Source organism: Podarcis gaigeae (genome assembly GCF_964106915.1).
Source record: "Podarcis gaigeae genome assembly, chromosome: 9".
Taxonomy (NCBI): domain Eukaryota; kingdom Metazoa; phylum Chordata; class Lepidosauria; order Squamata; family Lacertidae; genus Podarcis; species Podarcis gaigeae.
In genome coordinates this window covers 74,426,542-74,446,662 of record NC_139685.1, presented here as the reverse complement: position 1 = coordinate 74,446,662, position 20,121 = coordinate 74,426,542, and the positions used below count along the sequence as shown (strand labels likewise).

Sequence of the window (20,121 nt, the reverse complement as noted above, 5' to 3'; positions counted from 1 at the left end):
TGAAGCTGAGGCTCCAAGACCTCATGAGAAGAGAAGACTCCCTGGAAAAGACCCTGATGTTGGGAAAGATGGAGGGCACAAGGAGAAGGGGATGACGAAGGATGCGATGGTTGGACAGTGTTCTTGAAGCTACCAGCATGAGTTTGACCAAACTGCGGGAGGCAGTGGAAGCCAGGAGTGCCTGGCGTGCTCTGGTCCATGGGGTCACGAAGAGTCGGACACGACTAAACAACAACAAAAGAGGATGTGCACAGTCCCAGGATCAGGGAGCTCTGGGTACTAACAGTTTTATGCATGAAGTGCAGTTTCTGTTCTCCAACATGAGACAGGAGAACTTGACCAAAGAACCCAAACTTTTCATTCTAGGGCTAAAGAGGAAGCAAGGGCAATACTGAAGGCACAGAGGGAGAAGGAAGGAAGATCACAATGGGGGAAGGCTACTCACATCAATAAAGGAGGCATTCACATAATCCGTATTCTCTTCGCCCCTCTTCACTGGAATGATCACCCGGTTGAACTCATCTACAGGAAAGACCAGGCAAACAAGGCAACAATTTTAGAAATATTTGGCAGCAAGTTTATAGATGAAGATATTGGGTCTGAAATACTGGCGCTCAGAAGAGATGGTTTCCACAGCAACATACAAAAGTGGAGCTGTATGACTGCACAACAGTCATGCAGGGAAGGCATACAGAATGGCAAAAAATGGTCCCTCGCATTCCAGTGCTGAACTGCTTACCATATTTTTCGCTCCATAAGACGCACCTGACCATAAGATGCACCTAGTTTTTAGAGGAGGAAAGGGGGGGAGCCCCATTTTGGGGGGGATCATCTCACAGTTGTGCAGCTTCTTTTGCAAAGGGGAAAAGCCCCAGTTTTTTGATGATCAGCTCAAAGTTGTGCAGCTTCTTTTGCAAAGGGGAAAAGCCCCGTTTTTTTGAGGATCAGTTCAAAGTTGTTGAGCTTATTTTGCAAAGGGAAAAAAATCCTGTTTTTATGGGGTCCAACTCACAGTTCTGCAGCTTCTTTAGGAAAGGAAAGGGAGCCCTTTCTACAGTTTCCAGACAGATAATCTAATCAGCCAGTCCCATGTCGCTGGGGAAACAAACAGCCTCCGTCTGCAGAACATTCAACAATGGAAGCCTGGGCAGGGGGGTGGGGCTGGGGCCGGAAAGGGAGCCAGCGATCGACCACACATTTGCTCCATAAGACACACAGACATTTCCCCTTACTTTTTAGGAGGAAAAAAGTGCGTCCTATGGAGCGGAAAATACGGTAAATATTTTGTAAGCAAATGCTGATTGGATGTAACTAAATCAATTTTCTTCTCTGTAACTGCAAGTCATGATACATTTATATGACATTCACTCCCGCTTCCAGCAACTGCTGCTACTGAAACCTTGATCACAATGGCTCTCTCTTTCCCCCAGCCCTCTCCATCTCATCTTGTTACTGCCGACACAAAAGCCACTTCCTCTCAAGGTTCCTCCTGCTGCTGCTGCCCCACAAACAGCAGCAGCAGCAGCAGCTGTTCCTCAGCTGGGCTTCCCTCCCTGCAGAGCAGGACACTCACATGGAATTATCTGCAGCACCCGGTTCTTCTTCATGTTGGCCGGCAAATTGCCCGTTCTCATCTTGTCGTTCTGAATTTTGATCGAGGTTAGTTTCTGCAGAGAGAGGTTGGTGGAACGTGAGCCGCACCAAAAGCATCGAGGGCGCATACCTTACGGTTCAAAGCATGGGCATGCAGATGCAGAGCGTTGCAGTGGGGCAGCCAGCAAGGGCACATACTTGCCCATTACTGGCATGTATGTTAGCTGTGTCCATTGCGTTACACTCAAAAAGGCGATGCAAGAGCAGCAGATGTGCACTCTCACACACAACACGCCCTCCCTCCCTCTTTTCTACTCCCTACACCAGAGGTCACCAACGTGGCACCCATGGGCACCAGTGTGCCTGCCAGTATATCCCGTGGCACCCACAAATCGTCCTCTTAAAAACTCATAGTGCGCGAGAGACTGTGCTCTAGTGGCTCAGTTACTGTTTGAACTGGTTTGGTCTCTCCCACACTGAATAGGGCCCCTTGGACATGCCCACAGTTTACTGGCTGCCATGACTGGATCCTCGCCCTCCCTTCCATTCTGAACAAAGAAGAGTGCTTCAACCTGTGAGCAAGTGCAGTGGTGACTGGTATAGGTACCTTTCCCCCATTCATAGGGGCATGTATCATACTATTTTGTGGCTTCTTCTCCTTTTGTGCTCTTTTAGATGTGGAAGCCGTAGCCCCATAGTAGCCATTTTGTGATTGGCGCCCAAGGCACTTCCTCAAAATTCCAGGTGCGTTCACAGTTCTAGAAGGGTTGGTGATCCCTCCTCTGCAGCCTGCCTGCCTTTCCGGGATCACAGAATTGGGAAGACCAAAAGCATTCTAGTTCAACCACCTGTCACAAAACAGGACATTCTCCCCTCCAGCAAAAAATATCGTATTTTTAGCTCTATAGGACGCACCCGACTATAGGATGCACCTTGTTTTAGAGGGGGAGAACAAGAAAAAAAATATCTCCCCCTCTCTGCTCAGCGCCCCTTCAGTGAAGCGGCAGGAGAAACGAAGCCCCTTCCATTTCTCCTCCCGTTTGGCTGAAGGGGCGCTGCGCAGCTCTCCCCCTCTGCTGAAGCCAGGAGAGTCTTGCTCTCCCGGCTTCAGCAAAAGGAACCCGAAGCCTCCGGAGCGCAGAGGTTCCCTCTGTGCTTCGGAGGTTTCGCGTTGCTATCGCTGAAGCCAAGGAGCCTGCATTCGCTCCATAGGACGCACACACATTTCCCCTTAATTTTTAGAGGGGAAAAAGTGCGTCCTACAGAGCGAAAAATACGGTAAATAAATCCTGAACAAACTATGTAATGGTTTGCCACATACAGAAATGGGCCTACAAAATATGCTGGGATTTAAGATATGTAAAACGAACCATGGAAAGAGAAAGGAAGTCACTGATATCTTAAGGATGTAAAATGAGTATTAGAAATTTAAAAACCACAAAAATAAGTAGTTCTGGGTAGCTGACTGGGGGGCGAGGGAAGAAATCTGATTACCGTATGGCTGGATAGGAAGACCCCTGACTTTGCCTGTTCTACTTCCAACAGCAGGATCAGATTCCTTGTACCTCTAAGGATAGGATAGGAAATCCTCAAGTCTTGCGGTCTCCTGATTCTCCCTTGCGCTAGTTCTCCAAAGACATTCCCCCATGGAATTCCAAACCATGATCGCCATGAGCGATATGCCTACAATATTAGCCATGGCTCTCTCTTCACCGTTAATGGGAAGCCAGATTTAAAATCTGTGCTGCCAATTGGGGACGGGGAATCTGTGGCCCTCCAGAAATTGTTGGGCCATCACTGTGCCAGGCTGATGGGAGTTGGGGAGTCCACCATTACTTGGAGGGCACAGGTTCCTTCTCCCAGCAGTAAATAATCCCATGATACCATGGCTAAAGAAAAGCATCCTGGTTCACATGTGCCTGACTGGTTAAGCCTTGCTCTCTGGCTCCCCATAGTCATCTGGTTGGCCACTGCGAACAGGATGCTAGACTAGATAGGACACTGACCTGACCCAACAGGCTGTAATTATGTTCTTCAAGTCTGGTTGAGGAACGGCTAAGGGAGCTGGGCATGTTTAGCCTGGAGAAGAGGAGGTTAAGGGGTGACATGATAGCCATGTTCAAATATATAAAAGGATGTCACATAGAGGAGGGAGAAAGGTTGTTTTCTGCTGCTCCAGAGAAGCGGACACGGAGCAATGGATCCAAACTACAAGAAAGAAGATTCCACCTAAACATTAGGAAGAACTTCCTGACACTAAGAGCTGTTTGACAGTGGAATTTGCTGCCAAGGAGTGTGGTGGAGTCTCCTTCTTTGGAGGTCTTTAAGCAGAGGCTTGACAACCATATGTCAGGAGTGCTCTGATGGTGTTTCCTGCTTGGCAGGGGGTTGGACTCGATGGCCCTTGTGGTCTCTTCCAACTCTATGATTCTATGGTTGTCTCTAGCTACAGTTGTCCCTGGTAATGGAGGTCCCAAGCTACTGTAGCTGCTGCCACTCACCTTAAACTCTTCCTCCAATCCATTGCTGCTGGTCCCTGGGATCTTGTTGTAGATCTTCTGGAGGTGGATCTCCAGCGAGGTCACCTCCAGTTCTGTATCCCCGTACAGATAATGCTCCAGAAGAGCTTGGTAGATGAACACATACTGCATCTGAAGGAGAGAGAAAGCTACCGTGATCACGCTCCACATTCAAATATGGCCATTCTCTGAACAGGTTCAATGGGCTCACAGAGTATGAACATGAGCTAGGAATGCGTGACTATTCCAGCATTTGCCCTGAGAGCGTCGTGATGCTTTGCATGGAGTCAGGATGGTACACGCTCCAAGAAAGCATGTTGAAAACATTATCTCAAGCTTCTCCGTCTCCCCTGTGGCTCCCACCTCCCACTTCCCCTGCCAACTTAACCCCGAGGAGCAGAAGGAAGATTCAGGAGCAGTGACTCCAGTTCCTTGGTTCACCTTCCCTTCCCTGCCAAAGAGCACTATCACGACCTTATGCCCCAGTGTTTCCAACAGGAAAATGTCAGGCGAATGGTGACGTTTTCCTGCCAGGTATGCTGGGCGTGTGGTTCCAGAGCTGAGAATGGAAGCTCTGCTGATCAGCCACTCTGCTTCCCCCAGGTAAGTTCGGAATAGGCTTTCCAGAAGTCCAACAAAAAGGGGAAAAGAAGAAGAAACTTGCAGTTTGTTTGTTTGTGTGTGTCTGTGGTCTGCAATGAAAATCAGTCAAGAAGTTATGGTCACTATTCCTTCACAATGCTATGGTTGGCTATTTTAAGTCCACAAATGATATGCAATTGACGACTTTTTAAAACTTTGTTATGATGCTACCTTTAAATTGAAGCGAGTTAGTTATGTAAATAGCTTCGTAGCTTATGCTAAACAGTGGACAGAAAGGCAAACAGCATAGTAAGTTTTTATATGTGTCGGAAGCTGCCCAGAGTGGTGTAATAATAATAATAATAATAATAATAATAATAATAGTTGTTGTTGTTTGGTTGAAACAGAACTGCAGCAGAGCAGAAGCAGCACTGGTTGTAATAAACAACAGTTGTAACAGAAGTCGATGCCTCTTACATTCCTAGTTATGAAGAGGCGGCAGCAGGTGGCAGATGGAATGAAGGTGCAATCCTGCATTGCATAGCAGGGAGGGGCATGAGAAGCAAACTATACTATGTCCTGGGAAGGCACAAACCAAGTTCCTTCTCAGCGGCAGACTGTGAAAGTGTGAAATTGAAGTGTTGGGACTCCCCTTTTCAATGCAGTCATGATCTTGGAGCCCTGGCAAAGCTGACTGACCTGCCTGTTAAGCAGGCAAAAGGCAGAAAAAGGACCAGAGAGACAGGCTTGGATAGCACTTGGAAAGAGAGGCTTCCTTATTCTTTGCAGGGGGAAGGAAGGAAATAATTCTTAGGGATTTGTCCTGCCTGAGTTCTGCCGAAACGTTTGAGAAAAACCTCAGGGTCACACGATTAAGTCTGCTTACCTGCTCATTTACACACAGGGGCCGGTTATATTTTGGGTTCTTTTACAAACAATAAATGCAAAGGAGAGTAGCTGGCCTACACAGCATGAAGCTTGTCCTGCAGGAGAAGAGACTTACGTCGGTCTGTACCATCTGGCAACGCTGTGCCCGGATGCGGCTGACGAACCCGTAAACGTCCACCTTTCTCTCAGTGAGCATCATGTCCAGCATGGCATCAATGACAATGAAAGTTCCCGTTCGTCCCACACCAGCGCTGGGGGGAGGGGGGGGGGAGAAGAAGAGAAGAAGAAAAAGGTCTCCTTTGAGAATTCGGCCCCGGCAGAGCTGTTTCAGCCAAGCAGCTCACATAAGCCAGATCACAGCATGCAAGTGACAGGCAGAGAAGATGATTCATTAAAGAACAAAGAAGCTCAGGGGCCTAACATCTGTCTGCTTAGCCACCCTTGATGAGCAGCACATGCAGGGGATTCCCTGTGGGAGGAGATTCGGAAATGGTAGACGTGTCTTCTGACAGCTTGGTTGTGCCCACCGTTGGATAGCTTGGTTGGTTAGAGCGTGGTGCTGATAACGGCAAGGTTGCAGGTTCAATCCCCGTAAGGGACAGCTGCATATTCCTGAATTCTTAGGTGATTCCCAAATCATTCCTAGATGATTCTCAGGGCCCCTTCCAACTCCACAATTCTATGATAAACAAAAAGGGCAGTTCCCGGAGCCTACCATCTCCAACTAAAACCACAAGTCTAAAGGCTTGAACTATCAGAATTCCATGGGGCTAATGGTGGACTGAGAAAGTACATTTCTTGATCAAGGTGTCTATCCTGCCAGGTAAGTATCTGCTTGTACTCTTGGCGACTGCCCTGAACATCACTTGTCAGAAGGGTTTAACTCAGTGACTAGTAAGTTAAAAGTATTTTACATTTCTGTTAGATCAAGACTCCCCTGTTTGATGCATGTGCTTTTTCAGGGTCTGAACAGTGTGAAAGATTATATGTCATTGGGGGGCAGGGGGAAGTGTGTGTGTCTCCGTATGAACTTATTTTTCTAGTTATTTTGCTAATATTGCTTCATAGCAGTACTCCCCCCCCCCCAGAGGTACTCAAGCGTATGCAATATTGGCACATTTTGTTCTAGAAGAAAAGTTGTAATTGTGATATTTCACTTCTTTTTAGTTGCTGGTTTGCTAATAGTGTTTCGTAGATTGTAATTGTTTTACTGGTTATTTTCTAATTATATTTTATGAATTATGCTGTACTTGTGATGTTCAAATATATTGTTGTTCTTTACTGTTTGTAAGCCGCTTTGAGAAAGGTTTGAATGGAAAGCAGTATAGAAATACAATAAATCAATACCCATATATAAAAAAGAAAATAAAGAAAGCACATTTATTAATGCTCGTGTTAGGGAAGGGGTAGAACCTCTGTGCCTTATGGGATAGTTTGTCCACCTTCATATGATTAACTCCTTTCCATTACATATCTGCCAGGCTTTGTCTCCACTGGTTTTTTGGTGCCTATTGCAGATCCTCCCCTTTCTGTAAAGCTTTTAAGTGGGAATCTTTATTCCAGTTTTTGCTCAGTCACTAGAGCTTGAGACTCTTAATCTCACGGTTATTGGTCCAAACCCCACATTGGGCAAACGATTCCTGCAGTGCAGAGAACTGGACTAGATGATTGTCAGGGTCCCTTCCAACTATGATTTTAATGTAATCGATTTACAGTGGTGCCCCGCAAGACGAATGCCTCGCTAAACGAAAAACCCGCAAGACGAAAGGGTTTTCTGATTTTTTAGCGGCTTCGCAAGACGAATTTCCCTATGGGCTTGCTTCGCAAGACGAAAGCCCATAGGGAAATCTCCGGGGACAGTGGGGAAGCGCAGCGCGCCTTCTCCTCTGTTCCCGGACCTGTCCTAAGGCTTGCGGTGGGAGGTCCGGGAACAGATGGGAAGGCGCGAAGGGCTTCTCCTCTGTTCCCGGGGCTTGCGGTGGGAGGAGGGTTTTTCCTCCCCACCGCCAACATTCAGAACAGCATTCTGAATGTTGGCGGTGGGGAGGAAAGCCGTCCTCCCACTGCAAGCCTTCAGGACAGGTCCGGGAACAGAGGGGAAGGTGTGCAGCGCTTCTCCTCTGTTCCCGGGGCTTGCGGTGGGAGGAGGGTTTTTCCTCCCCACCGCCAACATTCAGAACAGCATTCTGAATGTTGGCGGTGGGGAGGAAAGCCCTCCTCCCACCGCAAGCCTTCAGGACAGGTCCGGGAACAGAGGGGAAGGTGCGCAGCGCTTCTCCTCTGTTCCCGGGGCTTGTGGTGGGAGGAGGGTTTTTCCTCCCCACCGCCAACATTCAGAACAGCATTCTGAATGTTGGCGGTGGGGAGGAAAGCCCTCCTCCCACTGCAAGCCTTCAGGACAGGTCCGGGAACAGAGGGGAAGGTGCGCAGCGGTTCTCCTCTGTTCCCGGGGCTTGCGGTGGGAGGAGGGTTTTTCCTCCCCACCGCCAACATTCAGAACAGCATTCTGAATGTTGGCGGTGGGGAGGAAAGCCCTCCTCCCACTGCAAGCCTTCAGGACAGGTCCGGGAACAGAGGGGAAGGTGCGCAGCGGTTCTCCTCTGTTCCCGGGGCTTGCGGTGGGAGGAGGGTTTTTCCTCCCCACCGCCAACATTCAGAACAGCATTCTGAATGTTGGCGGTGGGGAGGAAAGCCCTCCTCCCACCGCAAGCCTTCAGGACAGGTCCGGGAACAGAGGGGAAGGTGCGCAGCCTGCTGCCCCGCGCGAGGGGCGCTCTTAAGCAGAGCGCCCCTCGCGCGGGGCCGACATTCGCCGCTTGGAGAGCCCTGCAGGGAAGTCCTGCAGGGTTCCCCAAGCTGCGAATGTCCCTCTGGACCTCTTCTGAAGGCGGGTGGGGGGCAAAAGTCTTTGTCCCCCCTGCCTGCCTTCCCGGGGGATTTTAAGATCACCCCGGACAGCGGAGAAGTCTCCGCTGTCCCGGGACGGGGGGGGGGAAGCAAAGACTTTCGCCCCCCCCCCGTTGGCCTTCAGAAGAGGTCGGGGGACAGACTGTCCCCAAACCTGGTCTGAAGGCGGTTTCCATAGGAACGCATTGATTGATTTTCAATGCATTCCTATGGGAAACCGTGCTTCGCAAGACGAAAAACTCGCAAGACGAAAAGACTTGCGGAACGAATTAATTTCGTCTTGCGAGGCACCACTGTAATTTAATATCCTTGCATGGAGGCGCAGGTGACCCATCCAGCTGTTTTTGGACTACATAATCCCTAGCTAGCAGGACCAGCGCTCTATTTAAACACTGGTCACGGGGATGCAGGTGGCGCTGTAGTCTAAACCACAGAGCCTAGGGCTTGCCGATCGGAAGGTTGGTGGTTCGAATCCCCACAACAGGGTGAGCTCCCGCTTTTCGTTCCCAGCTCCTGCCCACCTAGCAGTTCGAAAGCATGTCAAGGTGCAAGTAGATAAATAGGTACCGCTCCGGCGGGAAGGTAAACGGCGTTTCTTAGCTGGACACATGACCCGGAAGCTGTACGCTGGCTCCCTTGGCCTATAGAGCGAGATGAGTGCGCAACCCCAGAGTTGTCCGTGACTGGACCTAACGGTCAGGGGTCCCTTTACCTTTAGACAGATGGATGGATGGATGGATGGATGGATGGATGGATGGAAGGAAGGAAGGAAGGAAGGAAGGGACTGATGAGCTCCAGACTGACCTGCAGTGTACGACAATGGCCCCTGCATACTGGGGGTTACATGTCTTCACCTTCTTCAGGAACTTCAGCATCCCAATGGGAGTGAAAGGGACCCCGAAGTCAGGCCAGCTGGTGAAGTGGAATTGCGTCACCAGGCGCTGAGGCTTCTTATTGGTGACATCGCCTACCTGGGTGGAAGGGTGGGAAAACAGATTGGACATATTGGTTAATTGTCAGGCATCTAGAGTCACGCCAAGCTCTCCGAATCCCTTCCTTTCATCACCTGTAAAAGTAGAGATCAGAAATGACAGGTTAGACTAAGGGAGAGAGGAGTGTGGCGGGGTCCCTTCTCTTCCATGCCCAAAATTGATAAAGGTTTCCTCCTCTCTGCTGAGCAAGCAAATTCTCCATCATAATCTGGCACCAGGCACACCAACTATGCCTATGCCCACATCTCTCCAAGGTTGGTCCACTTTTGCTTGGGCTATGCCACATCAGTATTTGGGCTGGGGGAGAAGAGATGTACAAAAAAACCCAAACCCTTCATACCAAAAGAACAATAACATCCATAAAGAACAATAAGATCCATACAGAAGAGAACTTAGATGCTGGTTTCTCACCTGGTCCCACCAACCCTACTGATCTCCAGCTGCAGCATTCTGGAATCAACAGACTTACATAAAAAGGGAGAAGAGAGAGGATCAAAATGAAATACCTGCTGAATGCAGAATTTCCGCACCGTGTAGTCAACTAAGACAGTCACATCTTCCACGGACACTCGGATATTTCCGTACGTCCAGCAGCCCTGATCTGGCCAGTACTGAGCACATTTGCACTGGAGAGAAACACACATTTTTTAAGAAAACACGGACCAGCATTTTGAAATTATTAATTACCTGCCCTTCACATAAACATTTTGCTTTTATACGGCTCTCGTTTCACTTGCCACAGAGCCTCCAGCAGCCACTTGCCTCTTTCCTCTCTTTCAGGTTGGTCACCATGACAATTGTTGCTGTGTTTTGCTCCCAAATCATCCTCCAGAAGTCGTTCACAGTTTCTTCTTTTGGTCCTAAACAGACCGAAGGGAAAAGGAAAAAGTGGCACAGGAAGGTACTTGCAGGTGGGTGGGAGCAGGGTGTGTTTGTTTAACAAGACCTTTAAGTGGTATAATAATTCTTCCATATTGTCAGGGCTCTGTCAAGGCTTCAGGGAATTACGACCCCTCCCCCGGTGGCAATCAAAAGGCAGATAACCGAAAGGAGTTCTTACCATATAATTTATTCAGTATTCACAGAGAGTGACAAAGGAACGCTGTCTCTATAATGGTGGCGTTGCTCCAGGTCAAGTCCCACCCCTTCAGTCCCCCTTAATCTATGTCACCCCTGTGGAGGCTGGTCAGTGCCTTCTGCCTCTGAGATTTGTGTTCTGCTACTTGCACAGCCCATCTACCGTACTTTTTCGTCTATAAGATGCCCCCATGTATAAGACTGGACCTAATGGTCAGGGGTCCCTTTACCTTTTTATCTGTTGTTATGCAACTGAATTCCTGCCTTTTGCCACGGGATGGCAGCAAAGAGGCACTTGCTCATCCAACTAAGAATCCACTAGCTACCCTTTCAAACAGCACAGCCTCCCCAGCACCCTGGCTCCTTCCATCTTTCCAATTCCAGAATACACCTGACTTCTGGAAAACAGGAGTCCATTTTGACAATATGCTGGGGGCCAAATCTTCACAGGCGAAACCCTAGTGGATGACCCACATGAGATGTAGATTAAGTTGTAGCTTTCCAGGCACCAGAAGCGATGGGATGATGTTTACATGATTTAATTGTTGCAATTTCCCACTGTGCCCATGACTGATTTGATGAGGGCAATATTCCCCTGAGCATTCTTCCTAAGGCTGGCTGCCAGAGCGGCACGGGAACCAACTTGGAAACTCAGAAGAACGTTAAGGTAAAGGTAAAGGGACCCCTGACTATTAGGTCCAGTTGTGACCGACTCTGGGGTTGCGGCGCTCATCTCGCTTTATTGGCCGAGGGAGCCGGCGTACAGCTTCCGGGTCATATGGCCAGCATGACTAAGCCGCTTCTGAGAAACCAGAGCAGCGCACGGAAACACCGTTTACCTTCCTGCCGGAGTGGTACCTATTTATCTACTTGCACTTCGACGTGCTTTCGAACTGCTAGGTAGGCAGAAGCTGGGACCGAGCAATGGGAGCTCACCCCATAGCGGGGATTCGAACTGTTGACCTTCTGATCGGCAAGTCCTGGGCTCTGTGTTTTAACCCACAGCACCACTCGCATGCCTAGAAGAACGTTAACGCACTGCAAATATATTTTGCTCAGCATAAAGCTTCCCAGCCATTTGTCATCCCGGGACAGAAATCCAAAGGAAAGCAAGTGTGAGTTACCTTGGGCTGCAATGAACTTGTTCTTCTCTTGGTACCCCTGCCAAAGGAAAAGAAAACAAGAGAAAGAGGTAGTTCATTTGTGCCTCTGGCATGCGAGTCAACTTCAAAGTCTTCCGAAACATTGGCACCTTCTCAGGCACCACACAGAGTGAGCTCTTTACCTTGCCAATTTTGTATTGTACATAAGCTGTATGAGGGCCAACGAGAGGGGTTAGAGCAGTTGGGGGTGTTACATCAGCACCAAAAAGCATCTGTTTTTCGTGTTTTTGGTGTGGTGCCTGAAGGGGAAGAATACTCATCACTACCGGGGAAAAGATGTACAGTACGTAGCGCAGTCACATAGACAGAGCTCTCTCTCCCTTGGAACATTTTACTGGAAACACAATAAAGTGGATGTGTGACTTGATCCCGGTGGCAGACAGAAGCATGCTGGATATCTAAACACAGTGCACCTGATTCTTACCACACCCTTCACAAAAAACACTCTTGAACACAGTAGTGTGCTAGCACCCCACAATTTGTGTGTGGTGCTCTGGTTAATGCAAAGTAAAGGTAAAGGAGCCCTGGATGGTTAAGTCCAGTCAAAGGTGACTATAGGGTTGTGACGCTCATCTCACTTTCAGGCCAAGCGAGTCGGCGTTTGCCTGCAGTTTTCTGGGTCATGTGGCCAGCAGGACTAAACCGCTTCTGGTGAAACCAGAGCAGCGCATGCAAATGCCATTTGCCTTCCTGCCGGAGCGGTACCTATTTATCTACTTGCACCGGTGTGCTTTCAAACTGCTTGGTTGGCAGGTGCTGGGACAGAGTGATGGGAGCTCACCCTGTCATGGGGATTTGAACCACCAACCTTCTGATCAGCAAGCCCAAGAGGTTCGGTGGCTTAGACCACAGCGCCACCCGTGTCTCTGTGCTAATTCGTGTGTGCTACTGCTCTGGCTAATGCAAGAAGGATGGTGCAACAAGAAATGCCAGGCAATGATTCTGCTCCCGACTTTTCTGTCTTCTTGACAAGTGCAGTTGAGACTGCACTGGTTAGAGGTGCTTTGGGCATACAAAAGTAAAGGGGGGAGGCGAGAGAGAGACAGAAAAGCAAGGAAGTGGAGATTATACATCTACCAACACTGCAAAAACAAAACACTGCACCTCTTTAAAGAGCTGCTGTATGCAGAAACCACTAGCACACCTAGCTACACACTGCCTACTCTGATTGGTATACAGTGGTACCTCGGGTTACAGACGCTTCAGGTTACAGACTCCGCTAACCCAGAAATAGTATCTTGGATTAAGAACTTTGCTTCAGGATGAGAACAGAAATCGCACAGCGGCAGCACGAAGCCCCATTAGCTAAAGTGGTACCTCAGGTTAAGAACAGTTTCAGGTTAAGAACGGATCTCCATAACGAATTAAGTTCTTCACCCGAGGTACCACTGTTTAACAGTTCTCCAAGATTCCCAGCCGCCTTATCTCTAATCTTTAACTACAGGTACCAGGGATCAAACAGCATGGCTCCTTCTGTAAGCAAACCATGTGCTCTCCCACTAAGCTATAACAGAAGGCAAAGCATCTGATGCGGGGATATAGCCAGGACTGTGATGACACCACAGCCTCCAAAAATCCACGTTCTTCACCCAAAAAAATAGTCACCCCTCCAGGGACGAACTGCACACCTCCATATTAGAATGCATCTTCAGTAGCACGCATTTAAAATAATAAAGGTTTTTTTACAACGTGGTTTGAGGGAGGTGGAAAAGAAAACAGAAGGGCAGAGCTTGGGCAGGAAAACAAAACATGCGCACTACAATAAAGTTTGCAGCCCACCGATGCTCCTTCCTGCTTCGGCCAAGCCAAGCCACATCCACCCTGTACCCAATGTCATCAGGCATGGTAAAGATGTGGCTTTCTGCCCAAAGTGGGGCTCCCAGGCACCTCCATTCAGCTGATTAGTGGGGCTTGCAAAGAGAAGCTATGCCTTTGCCTACAGTGTTTGATTTTCAAGCCATATGGGCAAAGGAAAAATGGGTCTCCTGACGTCATTTGTAATGTCAGATAATTGACAGGTGGGCAGCTGCAGCCATCTTCCACAGCTGGCTTGCAGGGAGGGTAGGCAGGTAAGAATCTAGCCAGCTGGCTGGATCCAGTCCTTCACCCCTGTTCACAGCACTTGAAGGCTCCTTGCTTTGGAGACTTTTAGCTGGCGGTGGGCAGCATCCACAAATCATAACTGCTGCACAACTGCCCTTTCGAGAAGGAAACCTGTGCAAGGTCAAGGGAAATGAATGGAAGTTGTGCGACAGCAATGCCAGGTAAATCTGACTTACTGTCTGTGCACTTTTCAAGCTATGGAGAACTAGAAACTTGGTGTCTGTAGGGAGCAGCATGAAGTAACCCAATTTTGCCTACACAACTGCAGCTGCACATGTCTGTAGATCACCTGCAACACTGCTATCAAGGTAAGCATGGAAGCTGGTTAGCATTCTCGTTAAAATAACGAAATCTCATTCTGCTTCATTTCCCTTGCAGATACTTACATTAATAAAGGAGGCATTGATGTAATCAGAGTCTGGAACCCCTTCGAGAGGTGTCAGATGAACCCTGGAATGATCATCTAGGAATGAAGGTAAGAGGCCCGTTAAAAGAAAGAAGTGTCAGGGCGACATTTAAAGTGTAGGGGCTTCAGTAAGGTTATATATGGCCAGAAGGAAGTGAAACCTTCAAGAGGAGAGCATTCGGGCCTCCCCTCAGCGCAAAGGGAAGCTGGAGAAATGGCAACTCTTTACAAACTTTAGCCCAAGTTTATTGTCAACACAGGATAAAACCTTAATGCAGTGGTTTTGAATTGTAGCGGGGGACAGAGGGTAAGAAGAAGCTGACTCTCCTGACCTGTGCAGATTATATAACCCATTTGCAGGAACCATGTAAGGGGAATAATAAAACATTTGCTTCACACTGCTTGTCTCACACTGCTGCCTCCAGTTGCATTCGTGCAGGGTTTCCCTAACTTGGATGTCCAGCTGTTTTTGCACTGCAATTCCCATCATCCCTGACCACTGGTCCTGCTAGCGAGGGATGATGGGTACTGTAGTCCAAAAACAACAGGAGACCCAAATTTGGTAAACGTAGCTTTAGTGGAAAGGTGCCAATTACCACATTTTCTGGGTGGAGCAGTAGGGGAGTGGGGGGCTGTTCCTTTGCAATCCTAATGGCACACAGCTTAAGAATGAAGTGCAGTAGCTGTGCCAAAAGTATGCCTCAACTGATAATTTATTTGTTCAATTTTATATCCTGCCCTTCCTCTCAAAGGAGTGACATGTGCTTAGGGTGGATGGCGAAGAGGAGCAGAAAGATAAACGGTCCTCTTATCTTCAGAGAAAAATGTTCCTCTCTCCAGGCCACCAAGTTTGGACATGACCGCAAGGCGGTAAGAAGTGCCAGGACCTGGTATAAGTTTTTCGGGGGCTCACTGGGCCAGGGGGAACTTGCCAAAGATAATTCTGTATTGGTCACAGGTGGGGAGGAGGCCATAGAGGGGAGACAGTCAACACAGGGCCCTCCAGGTGTCATTGGACTACAAATCGCACCATCCCGGGCCACTGGCTATGCTGGTGGAGGCTGGTGGAAATTGAAACAACATCATAGGATGCGTGCAAGAAGCAGAGAGAGTTTCTACTGCAATCAAAGTTAGCACCACGCAGAATGAAACTTGGCTGGTTTTCATCTGATCGTTCCGTCGCTACTTGGGCAGCTTGCTTTTCCTGGTGGTGCAGCTGAAGGTGAATGTGTGGCTGCAAACAACACAGCTGCATTTCAGGTATTTCCCCATACTTTAATCACTGCTCTTCTGCGATGTGTCCGTCCTTCCAGACCGTGATTCCAGCGGCTTCTTGGTATGGAAGACATTTGGCCCACAGAAAGAGTTGCCTCTGGGACAGGGTCAGGGCTGAGAATGCAAGTCCCTCTTTCGTCTGCAAGTGACCTGGGTCCAGGGTGGGCCACCCATGTGGATCTACTAGCAACTGCTGGACCTGCAGGAAGAGCAACAGGCTCTTCCCCTCAAACAAGTCCTTTGTGGCGTGGCATGCTTTTTAATGAACATACTCTCGGAATAATGTTCTTTTGCCTCCAGCTTCCAAAACGAATGCGTTTTACCATATATGGCTATTGTTCTCATTCTTGTGTTACAGGAACTGCTTCTGCTGCTCCCCCTGGTTTGTGCCACCCCCTCTGTTATTCCCCTTGACACCCACAAGCAACACTTCTCCTAGGCAACCTCCCTCCCCTCTAATAATCGCTCCCTCATTTTTGGCATAGCGAAAGAAACAGATGGAGAAAGGTTGACTGCCATCAGGCTAAAGCACTACTAGTTCAGCACCCTCATTTTATGGGTGTGGGTTAAAGCCTCAGCGCCTAGGACTTGCCGATCGAGAGGTCAGCGGTTCGAATCCCTGCGGCGGGGTGCGCTCCCGCTGCTCGGTCCCAGCGCCTGCCAACCTAGCAGTTCGAAAGCACCTCCGGGTGCAAGTAGATAAATAGGGACCGCTTACCAGCGGGAAGGTAAACGGCGTTTCCGTGTGCGGCTCTGGCTCGCCAGAGCAGCGATGTCACGCTGGCCACGTGACCCGGAAGTGTCTCCGGACAGCGCTGGCCCCTGGCCTCTTAAGTGAGATGGGCGCACAACCCCAGAGTCTGTCAAGACTGGCCCGTACGGGCAGGGGTACCTTTACCTTTACCTTTACCCACTGGGAAGCGCAGGCACCTCTACAAACAAGACAAACATGTGGGGAGGGCATTTGGATCCCCTGGGTTCTTTTGAGCTTACTGCAATGAAACCAGGAGGCAAGGCCACCTGCAGAAGAAGCGTTCTGTGTCACACTGCAATGTACAGGTAGCTGTTAGCTGTGCAGGGCAAAGCAAGAGCTGTATATGGCTCTGCTGGGTCTCATCAGTCTCACTTGAGCCTCGATTCGAAGCAAGCCTATGATGGGCACAGGATGAATCGATTCTCTTTTGCACAGACCCTTTATGTGGGTGGCAGTAGTAGCTGTATGCCATGGCTTTGGGTTATCAATCTCTGTCTGTGATTTTGTTCCCCTCAGATGGTTTTCTCGCTCTTCCTTGTGAGAGATGACTAGACTGACTTTTTTAAAGAGAATGTTTGGCTACAAAGGTGCAGGCACTGAAACGGTGTGCATCATTCCCTTTAACACCATGGTAGCCAACCACCTGAGAACATCTTGGGCAATACTTACAAGGCAAGATGTTTACGTATCTGTTCTTCTCCTTGTTTTCTTCCTTGGAGGCAGCTTCACAGGTGGCCTGGATAGGGCATGCCGGGAGAGCCTGGGAGGATGGGGTAGAAATAAGAAGACGCTGTACCTTCGTTGAACAACAGGGAGCAATCCACGCCCAATACACAGCCTCTGTGGCTTTTTATTCTGATCCTCTGAAATGGGCAGTGATAAACAGTCAATTATACCAAACTGGAAGTTCACCAGAATGTGGATACCTCACCAATTGTTGGCTGGGCTGCAGACTTGGCTGCTTTTCCATCTCTCCCTCCCAGAGCTCTAACTTTGTACTTGCCTTCTGTCTCATCTTGCGTCATTTGCCATTTTTTTGTGTGTGGCCTTTTTAAGAAGCTGCCCTTTCATTTACATCATAATTTTTATTTTTATTTTGCCTTACGACAAGAATTCTCAATTGGCTAAAAGCCGTCCAAGACCTGTTGTACATTGGAGAACAGGACCACACTGTCAGTGCACAATAACAGGGAGACTCAGAGGGAAAGAATTTGTCCCCACCCAAATCCTGGACTGTGTCATTCTTGCAAAAAAGTTGAAAAGGAAGGATGCCAACACAAAACTCTGCACTGCCTGGGATTGGCCTAGTAAGGTAGTTGTTCGTATAGAGCTGGCTGGGGCTGATGGAGGTTGCAGTTCAAAACATCTGCAGTGAACCAGGTTGGGAAAAGATGGTAAAAGGTGCCTGAACTCCATAGAGTAATTGTTGAGCTATACAGTTGAGGACGTTCGAGTTGCACTCCTCAGCAACGCGCGTTACTTCCGGGTTTCGCCGCTTGCACATGCGCAGACGCTCAAAATGACGTCACGCGCATGCGCAGAAGCGGCAAAAAGCGAAGCGTACGTGCGCAGACATGCCGTCGCTAGTTACGTTTACTTCTAGATATGAACGGGGCTCCGGAACGGATCCCGTTTGTATCTAAAGGTACCACTGTATTAGTGCTATTTAGCATGATACATAACAGTTTGTGCTCAACGGCATCAAAGGCCACTTTAAAATCTACAAAAGGTTCAAATCATCCTTTGCTAAGAGATGCATAGTTGTGTGTTACATGTTTTGGCACAAAACAGTTGCCCAGAGTGGAGAACTCATTTCTGAATCCGCTTGTTTTCTCCTGAAAATGCTGCTATTTATAGTCCAGGCCTCAGGTTTAGCTACAATATTAATCAGGCTAATCTGTTTGTAATAAGGAGAGGTTCACACTCTCCCTCCCTCTCTCTCTTTAACAGGTGATGATAATTGTACTTTGATTCCTGTCAGTTGTTTGGTTGAAATAATAAAAAGCTAGTACAATACTGGGGGCCACCAGTATTTTTCTTCTTAAAAACTTCACTGCAAATACTATTCCCCCCTGGGGCCTTGATATTTGGTAAATTTGATATAATATAATTCAAAGTGCTGGTTTTGACATATAAAGCCTTAAATGGCTCAGGACTGCAATACCTCAAGGACCACCTCTTTCCATATGAACCTACCCGGACCCTGAGATCAGCTTCTGAGGCCCTTCTTCGTCTGCCTCCTCCTCAAGAGGTTCAGAGGGTGGCAACACGAGAACTGGGCCCTCTCTGCAGTGGCTCCCCATCTGTGGAATGCTCTTCCCAGGGACGTTCGCCTGCCGCCTTCATTATACACCTTTAGGTGCCAGGCAAAAACGTTCCTTTTTAACCAGGCCTCTAGTTGATCTGATTTACATCCTATGCCCTTTTAAAACATGGGGGGGTGCTATTGGGTTGTTGCTTTTATTTTTATTATGTATTTTGTGGTTTTATATCTTGATTTTCTTCTGTGAACCACCCTGAGACTTCCAGGTATAGGGCAGTATATAATTTAAAAATAATAATAATCACTGTTTCCTTGATAATTGGTGGAATGGACAAAATGTCTGATGGTCCCATATGTTAATTTTTGATCAAATGTGCTGTTTAGGAGGCAGGTTATAGTGTAGTGATGGAGACACCTCATGTGAGCAGACTGCCTACAATAACAATACAGATAAAGTTACAGATAGGTAGCCGTGTTGGTCTGCCATAGTCAAAACAAAACAAAACAAAAAAAATTCCTTCCAGTAGCACCTTAAAGACCAACTAAGTCAGTTCTTGGTATGAGCTTTCGTGTGCATGCAAACTTCTTCAGATACACACTGAAGAAGTTTGCATGCACACGAAAGCTCATACCAAGAACTGACTTAGTTGGTCTTTAAGGTGCTACTGGGAGGATTTGTTTTGTTTAGTTTTGAGTACAGATAAAGTGTTTAATGGGTTAATGAATGGGGGAATCACCCTTTCATTACAGGCTTTTAGCTGTAACTTAATCTTTTAGACAGATTAAGAGAAGCAAGTAGTTACTTCATGCTACCTAGGCACACAAGATGGCAGCAAAGTCCCCTTCAGTAAAACCTCAGATTGCATGAGCTAAATCGCTATGGACTGACCCCGGTACAACCTTTTGAAAGAGGCAGATCTCCAAATAACAAATAGCAAGTGAATTAGGAAAGTGAAAATTGGCTAGACGAAAAAACCTGTTTGGAGCAACAAAAAGAGAGGAGGAGGAGATGAGCTGAACATGAAACCATGAAGGAGAATAGATCCAGATCTCCAGTAGATCTTCACCCAAAGGATTGTTGTGCAGGGGTCAAAAAGTCAGTAGGGTGTTGTCCCCTGATCTATATGGGAATGATTTGAACCCATAAATTTCCTTTGAAGCTTGGGAGGCACTGAAGATGTAATGCGATTCTTGGAGTGGGGAAGGAGACGTAGGTTCAAGACCTAGTTCGGACATGAAACTCACAAGAGCATTTCAGCAGTCACTAACTCACGGCTTAAATTACTTTTCATGTTTGCGAGTTGTTCTTGTTTCTTTTTTGGAGAGGGTGGGGCAACAATAGAATGGGGAAGATATAGGACACTTTTATGCTGAGAGGGCTGCCCAAAAGCACTTATTTATCATGACATCACTGAACCGAGTAATCCCAGCCAAGTAGTTACTTCTATCACTATTTAGAGACATCACCTTGCCGACAAAGGTCCGTATAATTAAAGCTCTGGTTTTCCCAGTAGTGATGTATGGAAGTGAGAGCTGGACCATATAGAGAAGACTGATCACCAAAGAATTGATGCTTTTGAATTATGGTGCTGGAGGAGA

General features: G+C 48.0%; 1 protein-coding gene across 3 annotated transcripts in view; it reads right to left on the bottom strand.

The window, feature by feature from the left end:
- The window catches only part of PTPRA (protein tyrosine phosphatase receptor type A), a 140,203-nt gene that overhangs the window by 10,672 nt on the left and 109,410 nt on the right, over positions 1-20,121 (bottom strand). For all 3 annotated transcript variants that reach the window (XM_083756476.1, XM_083756477.1, XM_083756478.1), the window contains 10 exons: positions 16,929-17,019; positions 14,211-14,287; positions 11,683-11,719; positions 10,244-10,341; positions 9,988-10,107; positions 9,294-9,460; positions 5,698-5,833; positions 4,095-4,244; positions 1,574-1,667; positions 446-522 (listed from right to left, as the gene is read on the bottom strand). In XM_083756476.1, coding sequence (XP_083612602.1) covers positions 446-522; positions 1,574-1,667; positions 4,095-4,244; positions 5,698-5,833; positions 9,294-9,460; positions 9,988-10,107; positions 10,244-10,341; positions 11,683-11,719; positions 14,211-14,287; positions 16,929-17,019 — 1,047 coding nt within the window. The remainder of the gene's footprint in view (positions 1-445; positions 523-1,573; positions 1,668-4,094; positions 4,245-5,697; positions 5,834-9,293; positions 9,461-9,987; positions 10,108-10,243; positions 10,342-11,682; positions 11,720-14,210; positions 14,288-16,928; positions 17,020-20,121) is intronic.